Genomic DNA, 12,146 nt, shown 5'->3' with positions numbered 1-12,146 from the left:
TAAATCTACTGTACATAACTTTACTTGTCTAAATAAATAAATATATATATATATAGAGAGAGAGAGATACATATAAATACAGTATATATAAAGTATACATACAAGGTGTTTCAAAAATGATGGTCAATAATTTAAAGGTGAAAAGTACAAGGTCAAGGTGTGTTTGTTTTAATTGTGGTCTCCAGGGTTCCCCCTACAAACCGCAGTAGCATCTCAAAAGGCCAAGGCCGGCAAGTGTATGTATGTATGTAGGTGTGTGTAAATATGTGTGTTGTTACGTTGAGTGCTGGCATGTATTTTGTTATGTTGAGTGCCAGCACCTGGGACAGGGGACACCTGGTTCCCTGTCCTCTGACTCCCAATCTTGGCCATGAGGAGGCATGCCAGGGACTGCTTTTAAACTGAAACTCTTACTGGGGCTATCAGGCAGGCCTGGGAGCCCCAAGGTGTTTAGGGAAGGGAAGTGGATATAAGAATGAGAAATAAGGGAAGGGAAAGTTGGATAGAAGATAAATGGAAGAAGAAATAGATCCCCTGAAATAGAAGAGAGAAGAGAAAGTAAAAAATACAGGTATTTTATGAAAAGGAAAAGGATAATAGAATGAGAAGTAAGGAGCAGGGGGGAAGGGGAAATAGAGATAGAAAGTAGGGGAAGAAGAAAAAGGCATCCCCTAGAAGAATGAGTAAATAGAGGTGAAAAGTACAAACTAAAATAAACACAAAAAAAAAAGTACCAGTGAACAGTGGGCCGCAAATGAACTATTTTTGAGATAATGCACATTTTCTGTTAAGATCTGCCACTGACTATGGAAGCACTAGTTTAGCAAAGAGCTATGAATCATTTGCTAAGGGTGGTTTTATTAAACATAAGATAATACATTTTTAATTTTTGGTTTCAACACCACAGTATTTTACAGATGTTACATGTTACAGGATGTTCTTTCTAACACACTTTCCTCAACATCAGGTGTTATGCTTCTGGACCTACCTGCTCGTACTCCATGTGCAAAGTGCTCATGTTCTCTAAGGCAATAATGTACTCTGATGAATGTGCACCTGTTGGGCTGCCTTCAGCAGGAAAATGCTTCTTGGTACAGACGTGCAGCCTCGAGTGCACTGCTGTTGGCTTTACCATACATGAAGTGCATGTCCGCATACTCTTCGTTGCTGTAACCTCTATCCACGTTGACTATCCTTTGACAAGTACTAGCATGCCTGCTATGTCTCAGAGCATAACCTAACCTAAACAAACAAGTCAGATGTGAATCTCAACTAAAAATGTGCAATATCTCAAAAACAATTCACTTAAGGACCCATGTTTACTAGGCTTTTTTTGCATATTGTAGTCTGTACAGTTCACCTTTATATTATTGACCATCACTTTTGAAATACCCTGTATAGTATATATATGAATATATATATATTATACATTATATTATATATATAATAGGCACTGACTCCACAAGATATCTGAAGACATCCATAGGATCTGCAGCCATGCTACCTGCAAGACTTTCCACAGTCTTGGAATAGATGACGTTGCGAGTCCATACGCCTCACTTCCCGTTCTGAAATATCCCACAGGTGTTCAACTGAATTGAGGCCAGATGAATTTGGGGGCCAATCAAGATGGGTGATAGGCTCATGTTGCTTGTGCCATGCACAAAGGAATCTATCAGCATGTTGCGCCTCCATAGCCAGGTGGGCAAGAGCAGCAGTGCGTAGCACATGCTTCTTGATTAGACTGGGGTTCGATCCCATGATCACCAAATACGGAGGATGCGGAAAGGTCAGGGAATGACCACCGCATATCCCTGGAGCAATATGGCCTTAGTTGCTAATGCTCCTAAAAACCAAATAAACAACAAATAGCATAAAATATTTAGACTCATTTGACAAGCACGCTCATTTCTAGTCCTCCGGTGTCCAACCAGTTTGTTGTTGACACCACAGCATTCACCATCGATGATGATCAGCAGTGAGAAGGTATCCCTTGGGTCATCTCCTGTGGCACCCCATAAATCCGAGTGTGTGGCACATTGTGATTTGGGATATTCTTCTTACAGTCCCTATATTATATTGAAATGTCAACTGTCATTTTGAGATAATGCACATTTTCTATTAAGATTCGCCACTGACTATGGGAACACTAGTTTAACAAAAAGCTATGAATCGTTTGCTAAGGGTGGTTTTATTAAACATACGATAATACATTTTTAATTTGCACTGACCCGCCACTGAGCACATATAACATGCTGCACCCTTCACTCATAGACCGGGGTTCGAGCCCGTGACCACCAAATATGGGGGATGCGGAAAGGTCAGGGAATGACCACCGCATATCCCCAGAGCAATATGGCCTTAGTTGCTAATATTCCTAAAAACCAAATAACAAACAAACAAACAACACCCTTCACTCACCACAAACATCTACCTTGCATAATCCTTTACAGTTCTTTTGATGCATTTGACACCATTCTTGCCGACCGGGCTAGCCGAGTGGGTAAAGTACCTGCCCGGCAACCCAAAGGTCGCGGGTTCGATTCCCGCCTCGGGCTTGGATCAAAGTACTGCAAAAAACCTTGGGAGGTGCAATATGGCCACAGAAGCCGATGCGCCAACAACTACCAAATCAAAAAAAAAAAAAAAAAAAAAAAAAAAAGACACCATTCTTTGGTACATATTAGCCACAGTAGGCTGTAAGCGACCCACAAGATGTGGGTTTCTGATATGCACAAGCTCCCACAATTATGCCCTTTTGAAACTCTGTGATATCTTTACTATGTCCCATAATTGCTACTTTATCCTTTGACTTGCATGACCAGATGCAAATTACCATTGCTCTAGTGCAGGAAGCTCTTTGACTTTTTATACTGTGAGCTATGCAGCACAGCCCATTACAGATGGGGGGGGTGATCATAATTCAGTGATTACTGAGTGTATATTATATATAATGACAAGGCATTTATGACTAGTAAAAAAAGGGCACTCCATCTATTTTTCTTATTTTTAGGTTTAGGCTATTTGTCTGTTACTTTTATGTATTTTGTGCTGAAATTTTTGAATTTTATATTAAAATTGGACTAAGTATTACCATTTAGGTTTACTTTATTTTTTCTTTAATTTAAATTTTGCCTAATGAACTGCTTTTTTCTCACTGGAAAAGTTGCTCGTTGGTCACTTTAGTTTCAAAATTTTATCCCTGTACTTCTGAAACAAATGTAAACCAATTTCATTTGAAGGGGAAAAAGAAAAAAAATAAATGAAACAATAATTGAATGTGATCTTTGCTCTTCAGTATACACTTTTAGCTATAAAAGGGCAGTTGTGTCACATATATTTTCTTTTTTTTTTTCTTTTTTTTCAAATAAAATCAGTTTGCATTTGTTTTAGAAGTATGGTAATGACCTTTTTTGACTAAACCAATGACAGGGAATAATTTTTCTAATGAGAAAAAAAAGCAGTTTATAAAGCAAAATTTTAAATTAGAAATATTAAAATGCAAATGATACATAGCCCAAAATTAACAAACAAATTCTAAAATTTCAGTTTAAATATGACAAAAAAAAAATCCAGGTAACAAAGAGCCTAAACATAAAAATAAGAAGGATTGACCATGGTGCCTTTTAATTAAACACCTATACATATTTTAATTATTTAAAATAGAAGGCTCTCAAAATCAATCTTGCAACCCAAGCTTCCAGATACCCTTGCTAGACTAGGTTATTAGTGAAGCTCCAAAATCTTTTCAAAATAGTAAATCAAGTCTGGAATTAAGATATTTAACTTGCTTGCTAATTCAGATTTTGCAGTAGTTTTTTTGGCCTCAAATGACTTCTTTTAACATATCAATTTAAGAATTATTTTCAATTTCATGTATACATCCAGGTGGGTTACAGTGCAATATCCAGATTTCCTATTCTTTGATTAAGGTTTTTTTTTTTTTCTCTTATTATTTTTTATTAATTTTTAAATTTTTATTTTCTTATTTATTTATTTAAAAATTTTTTTTATTATTATTTTATTTTATTTTTTTACTTTCAGGCCTTCATTTTAATAAATACCATATTTCTCAGAAGGTAAGATGCACCAGGCGTCTAAGAAGGCAAATTTTGGAAAGAAATATTTTATTGCATATATATATGAAATTCACAAGTGCTTTCTAAGCAAAATATCAGTGTAAAAGAAAGTGCTCTCATTGTATAATACCGGTAACATAATGCGGCTACTGTCACACTCCTTAGTACTGATGTTATGGTCTGAGCTATCACTTTCTTCAAAGATTGCATCATATTCAGGACCACCAAGGACATAGCTGATTCAATATTTCTTAAAAGACATAGCAATTGTCTCATGTTTCACTAACTCACACTGATTTTTTTTCCAATTTGCACACCTGGGAAATGGTCAGTTGCTTCATTCATGTTGGTACCAACTCAGAATTTGATGCTTCCATGCCTCTGGTCTACTCCATACACATAAATAAAGGATTTGTTAATTGAGATGTCCAATTGGAATCAGCAAAATTTCCACATTTAATTCAGCAATTCTTCTTTGTGTTGCCTCTATTATATTATATGTTGAACTGTAATGGTCACACAATAAAGGAACTTGCTGCTGTTTTTTTTTTTTTTTTTTCAAAGTAACCTTAACATTTTGAACATAGTCTTTATCTAATCACAGCTAAGAATAAAGACATCATTATGCAAAATATGGTATTTTGCAGTTGAGGCTGTCATAGCTTAAGACTACAGCCATATTAATCAAGGTGAAAGAAAGGTGGTTTATGAGTTACTGAAATGTTGTGTGTGCTTTCATTCACTGAGGCCTTGTTTTATTAGGGAGATCTGCCTTGTGAACAGAATTATGTTAATTCTGTTGAGAATTCACATTTGACTTGTATTTAGTCTTGCTGAATTTGAGAGTTTAGTTCACAAATTTTCAAACACTTTAAATATGAATTTGGCTAGTAGAAGAGAAATTACAACAGACAGTAGTGACATTATTGGTGCTCTCCTAAGTTCATTTCTAAATTGAGAAAATATAATGCAGAGTAACAGAAGTAATTTTCCACAGGAGCATTACATTACCCATACTCATTTGCCTCATTGGTGAGGCAAATCTGCCTCACCAATGAAAGAGCAGTGGTGATTTCACTGAGCAGGAAATAGAAACAAGTTACATATCATTTCTATCAGCTGCTTGTGTCTGTAGTAGTGATCACATAAAGGAAACTCTTAAATGATCAGGTTAAACTTACATTTGAGACAGTTCTTTCTTTAAATCTGGTCTTTTCCTTTTGAGCTGCTTTTTTCTCCATTTGTTGCAAGACTTTTTCCCGTGTTGTACGGTATTCCAGAGAAAACTCACTTATTACCTTACACACTTCATGAACCTTAGTATCTTTCACACTGTGTGTAGGACAGCCCAGGAATACTATAAGTTTGTAAAACCTATAAAACAAGATAATAATCAGATGCCCAATCATAGTGTTAAATATTCATTAGCATCATGCAAATTTAAATATGGAATTTATTTAATTAAATCAATACCCATTCTAAAAATAGTAAAGACTATACTTAAAAACAGTACAGTCAAATAGTTGATCCTAATTTTATTTGACATGTTCTCTGCTGCTCAGCATTCCAGGTTTTTCATCCAGATTGGATGAAAATCCACATAGCTAATATAAACCCAGATTACTAGTGTGTACGTGTGTGTGTGTGTGTGTGTGTGTGTGTGTGTGTGTGTGTGTGTGTGTGTGTGTGTGGGAAACTGAAGGTTATTCTTTCTCTCTAGAACCCCCCCCCCCACACATACACACATTAACTTGACATGGTGCAAAAACAGCACATAATTGGACAGAATAACCCTTATTCTGCCAAGTATTATGTGCTTATTCTTAATTCTTCTTTAACACAAAGAATGAAAAAGAAAACTCAGTTTTTTGGATGTAGAGAAACCAACTTGTGTTGAACTTATGACAGAGGAAATTAGAAGCGAGTGTAATTCCTAGAAGAGATATATGATCGTATTTAGAAATCTGGGTGTCATATAAGATGGGCAAAAGAGCAGTTGACTCTTTTGTGAGAAATAAGACAGGACTGAGGTTTTTTGAGGGATTAAAATTAACTAAGTTTTCTTTGCCCCACTGAAGAATGACCTGGATATTGTCATTTAATTACCTGATGGAGGATATTCAAGAAATTTGAGAAACCTTGTCCTGTTGGTGCAGGAAAAGGTCTCTCTAATTGGATGGTGGAATCTAATGTGTTATAATCAGAAAAACTATGGATAGAATTTTCACAAGGAAGAAGGTCATTAATGTACAATAGGAAAAGAGTAGAATAAAAAATTGAACCTTGGGAAACACCAGCATCAGTGAGGTCAGAAGACAAAGAGCTATTTACTTTGTCAGAAGACAAAGAGCTCAAAATTGGACCCAACTGCAACAAACAGTCAGCAATCCATTAAATAGGAAACTTGTTCAGAAGACTTTTATGTCAAACATAATCAAAAGAATTAGAAATATCAAGAACAAATGCTTGAGCTTCATCACCAACTTTTCCATCAAACTATTTCAAAAAAGAGTAACATAAGCCATTAAATCATGAGTAGATTGGCACTGATAGAATCCACACTAGCAATTATTGATAAGACAGAAAGTTTCAAGAATATTTTAGGAGTTGGTGGTTGATAGATTTCATCATTATTCTGGAAATAGTATAGGTATATATATATATATATATATATATATATAGCAATAGGGTGATAATTAGACAAAAGAGATTTGTCACCCTTTTTAGTGATGGTTGGATATGAGCCAATTCCAAGAAGAAAGAAAAAACACCAATGGAATCAGAAAGTGTATAAAGGCAACACAGAAGAGGAGCAAGCTTATGGGCACAGGTTTTGAGAAAAAGAAGAGAAAAGTCATTACAAACTGAAGCTTTCTCGGAATCAAGATTGTTCAGAATTCTTCTCAAACCTTCTGTTGGAAAAACATAGGGAAATTGGTGGTACTGCAACTGATGATGAGGGTCATCTACTACTTAATGTTGCCTGATGACACGGAGAGGGCACATTCCTCTGTGTGATGTGGCTGCCATATGTCAAACCCTGCTTACGTTGGTTCACACCTGAATGGCCATCTCCAGTATACCAGGTGCATGTTGCAGGACTTGCACATGGAGAGTACGAGGGGGGGGTATCAAAAATTTTTCCTCTTACCATGTTCTATATGTCCCAAGAAGTTGAGATTTGGAACATATATTACTCATTCTCTATATAGTCAGCAGCCAAAGCAACACTTTTCTACCATCTTTTGCAGCACTTCCTTATGCCATTTTTGTAGCAGGTCTAACTTTGCTCTTGAAACCAAGCTTGTGCTGCAGAAATGACTTCTGCATTGCCAAAAGAATGCTTTCCACACACAAATTATTTGAGCTGCTGAAAGAGGAAGGCATCACAAGGTGGCGAGTATGGAAAGATATGAAGGGCAAGATCAGTGGTGCAACAGCAGTGTGGGCTGGTGCATTGCTGTGAAGCAACAGCACACACATGGAATTTCTGAGCATTCCATGTTGCTTTTCTTTAATTATCATATGTAATTGCATCAGTAAGTTGCTGTAGTAATGTGCATTGATGGCGGTACCCTTCTCCAGGTAATCTGTGAATACAGTGCCCATCTCATCCCAGAAAACTTATAGCAACACCTTCCCTGAAGATGGTTGCACTCTGGCCTTTTTGCAAGTTGGTAATGATGGATGTTTCCATTGTTTCAAAACCTGTTTTATTTCTAGGTCAAAGTGAAGTATCCATAATTCATCCATAGTCACCAATCAGGAAAAAAACAAGTCAGGATTGCTGTCAATTCAACAGAGCAGACCTGCCTTTTTTCTTTCTGAAGATATGTGAGCAAGCAAGGAATCCATCATTCTGAGATCTTATTCATATTCAAATCATTGAGAATTATGCTCTCAACTGATCCACAGCTTATCCTAGTCTCAGCAATTATCTGTTTAATTGTTATTTAGCAGTCACTGGGGATCAGCTGTTAAATTTTCTCCACACATTCAGGAAGGCCACCCACATCTTTCCTCATCATGGAAGCTCTGCCCACCACACTTCAACTATTTACACCAATGTTCTACAACACCATACAATGGACAAATATCCCCCATACACCATAGACATCTCTTCGTTCGTGGATAGTTTTGGCTGTTTGCCTTTCAAAAACAGGAATTTGAAAAATGGACCATTTTTCAACTTTATCCATGATGACACTCTGTCACACATTCAGCTCTGTAACAAAAGAAACAAGAATTAGAGCAATGAAACTTCTGGCATATATTACTATATTATATCTGGCATATATTAGATAAACAATACAATCAATAAAACAAAACATTCATACAATACAATACAAGCAATACACTCAATAAAACAACAACAATAAAATCACTAATGATATTAAGAGGAAGAGACTGGCAGAATTACTTAACAAGTACAGGTCACTGTTAAAAAAAAGCTGTGAATTAGGGTTGAATTTGAAAGTGTCTGCAATTCTGCCCAGACATGATAGGAGGGAGTATATGATGAGAGTCTTGTCGATCAATTCGGCCCTGGAAAGATTGTGCAAGGTTCAAAGGGTAGAATTTTTTTCAGCCTGGTCTATACTTGTTAACAGGAGAGACTGCTTCTACAGGATAGTATACACTTAAATAGAAACAGTGCAAGAATATTTGCTGATGTTATCGAGGCAGTGTTAGATGGGTCAGAAAACTGCTAGCATGGGGAGATACAAGGACTAATAGATTAACAGTAGCCACTGGCAGAGGTGAAAGTGATTCTTGCACTGCTTCTATTGGAATGAGTAGAAGCCTGAAAAACAAGATTCAGGATATTTCAGAGACTGCTGGGAGTCATTGAGGTACAACTAAAAACACATGGGTTGTGTTAGGGTAGCTAAGAATAGAAACAGGTGCATGTATACTTGGTGTACACCAATGCTAGGAGTTTGGTAAATAAATTTGATGAATTTGAAGTATTGCTCAAAACATCAAAGGCGGATACTGTTGGGATATCAGAGACGTGGCATCACACAGATATAAGGAATGCAGAACTGGAATTTGGAGAGTACAACCTCTACAGAAAGGATAGACAGGATAGGATGGGAGGAGGGGTTATACTATAAGTTAGGAACACATAAAATCCAAGGAAGTGAAGCCAGTCGACATCGCTGGACAGTGCAGTGTCAAGTCAGTTTGGTGTGACATAAGCATTGGGAGATCAAAATTGAGAGTAGGAGTGTGCTATAGGCCTAATTGACTCTGATGAGTATAATAAGAAACTGTACAGGGAAATAGAGTGGGCCAGTAAATCAGAGAGTCTTATAATGGGGGATTTTAATTTCCCAGATATTGACTGGAATTTGTGAGTTCGCTCACAAATTCCAGTGTGAGTTCACTCACACACTAGCAACGCTTTTGTGGATTTATTGGATGATTGTTTTCTACATCAGCATGTTGGAGGCAACTAGAGGGAGTAATACTCTTGATTTGATTATTAGTAGTGATTCTTCATGCATTAAGAATCTGCAGATAAAGGAACCACTAAGTGGCAGTGATCACAGTGTGCTGAAGTGGGATTTACTCAAAGAGGTAACTACCATCAGGGGTAAAGGGACGGGTTATTGCTTTCGTAAAGGCAACAACGATGGTCTGAGACAGTATTTAAATTCTGTACAGTGGGACCAACTGATGATGTTACCAACAGCAAATTCAAAATGGGAAGCATTCAAAGACCTTATCTTGGAGGCTACTAGGCTTTACATACCAACTAAGAAATATTGTTCAAGGTTTAGGCCTAAATGGATGTGAGATGAGCTAATGAGACATATGGCAGAGAAGAAAATTGCATGGGATACATATAAATTAACACGTAACACAGAAGCCTATGATAGACACAAGTTGATCTGTAACCAAGTTACAAAGGAGGTTAGGCTGGCGAAGGCAGATTATGGAAAATCTTTAGCAAGGGATGCAAAGAAAAACAGCAAGGAGTTCTTTATTTATGTAAACTCTAGAAGGAAGGCGATGAATCAGATTGGTCCACTTGATATCGACGGTTCAACTGTTGATGATCCTGCTCAGGTAGCTAAGAAACTAAATGAATATTTTGCATTGACATTCACACATGAGGAGTTATTCAACAAGGGGAATGCCAGAGGTGTATTCAACTCTGGCAGTAAGCTAGACAATCTTGTAATAACTGAGAGTAAAGTGGAAGAGAAATTGTTGAAGATAAACACAAGAAAGGCACCTGGGGTGGATGGGATCTACCCAGTTATATTAAAGGAGGCAGCAAAGGAAGTAAGCAAACCCTTAGCCATAATTATGAGAGCTTCCTTGGACTCAGGGGAGGTACCCATAGACTGGAGATGTGCAAATGTGACCGCAATTCTCAAAGGAGGATCAAAGGCTGATACAAATAATTATAGACCTGTGAGTTTAACTTCTGTTCCTGGAAAATTAATGGAGGCACTGGTTAAAGAAGCACTGCAGGATCATCTAGACAAGACTTCAGTTATAGCTCGGACACAGCATGGTTTTGTTTTATGGGAATCTTGCCTGACCAATTTGAATGGATACTATGATGCAGTCAGAACAGAACTGGATGCAGGGAATAACTTTGATATTATATACTTGGATCTTAGAAAGGCTTTTGATACTGTCGCACATGAAAGACTGCTGCACAAATTGGAGCAGTGTGGCATTGGAGGCAAATTGCTGCTATGGATTAAGGGGTGGTTGGGGGGGAGAAGACAGAGAGCGGTAATCAATGGACACTGCTCATCGTGGACTAATGTTATTAGTGGAGTCCCTCAGGGTTCAGTGTTGGGTCCATTATTGTTTTCTGTATTTATAAATAATATTGATGATGGTATATCAAGCTTAATGTCCAAGTTTGCAGACGATACAAAGGTTGGAAGGGTTGTTAAAGACACTACTGACGCTATGCTGCTGCAACAGGATCTGGAAAGATTGAGCAGATGGGCTGAGAGGTGGCAAATGAAGTTTAACATTGACAAATGTAAAGTACTACATATGGGAAACAGCAACCCCAGAGCAATGTATCAACTCTGCGGTACTACACTGACAGTGGTAGAGAATGAAAAGGACCTGGGGGTAATTGTGCAGGCAGATATGAAGTTCTCTGAGTAGTGCAGATGGGCAGATGAGCAAGAGTAGCTCATGGTATCTTGTCAATGATATACAGGAATTTTCCTAGCAGGGATAAGGAGGTGATTATTCACTTGTATGGGGCAATGGTCAGGCCACACCTTGAGTACTGTATACAGGTCTGGAGGCCTCATTTCAAGAAGGATGTAGAGCTGCGAGAACAAGTACAGAGAAGGACAACAAGATTGGTGAATGGAACGAAGGGTTGCTTTTACGAAGAAAGGCTTAAGTTTTGCGAATTACAGTGTCTGGAGACTAGGCACCGGCGAGGTGATCTCATAGAGGTGTATAAAGCCTTGAATGATTTGAGCATGCTCAATGATGATGGGATTCTTCCTCTTGCTCAGAATAATCACCTGAGAGGGCATAAATTCAAATTGAGGAAAGACAGATGTAGGATAGATGTGTGGAAATTTGCCTTTAGCCAGCGGGTAGTTGGTTGGTGGAACAGACTTCCATCCCTTGTTGAGGAAGTTGATAGCCTAAATAAATTTAAGGCTCAGCTGGACAGGTATTTCGAACGAACGGAGGGGTGAAGTGGAAGTTTTTTTTTTTTTCTTTGGCTGACGCTGCATAAGCTTGCTTTCTTGTATCATATGCCTCTACTAATGCTAATGCAAGAGAGGCTTAAGTTCTGCAAATTGCAGCAGTTGGAGACTAGGCACCTGCAAGGTGATCTGATTGTGGTGTATAAGGCCTTGAATGGGTTGAGCACGCTGAATTCTGATGAGATTCTTCAACTTGTTCAGATTACTAACCTAAGAGGGCATAAATTCCAATTAAGGAAAGACAGCTGTAGAATAGATGTGTGGTAATTTGCCTTTAGCCAGTGGGTGGTTAATTGCTGGAACAAACTTGCATCTGTCATTGTGGAAGTTGATATGTTAAATAAATTTAAGGAAG

General features: G+C 37.7%; 1 protein-coding gene across 1 annotated transcript in view; it reads right to left on the bottom strand.

Annotated features, from left to right (window-relative positions):
* Window positions 1-12,146, bottom strand: part of LOC150080881 (uncharacterized) — a 597,772-nt gene that overhangs the window by 76,613 nt on the left and 509,013 nt on the right. Inside the window, exon 23 of the mRNA XM_090381140.1 lies at window positions 5,261-5,453. Within this exon, the coding sequence (XP_090237266.1) occupies window positions 5,261-5,453 (193 nt within the window). The remainder of the gene's footprint in view (window positions 1-5,260; window positions 5,454-12,146) is intronic.

This window comes from Mastigoproctus giganteus, chromosome 9 (assembly GCF_048544385.1).
Source record: "Mastigoproctus giganteus isolate SK-2022 chromosome 9, ASM4854438v1, whole genome shotgun sequence".
Taxonomy (NCBI): Eukaryota; Metazoa; Arthropoda; class Arachnida; order Uropygi; family Thelyphonidae; genus Mastigoproctus; species Mastigoproctus giganteus.
This window is presented reverse-complemented; position numbering and strand designations above follow the sequence as displayed.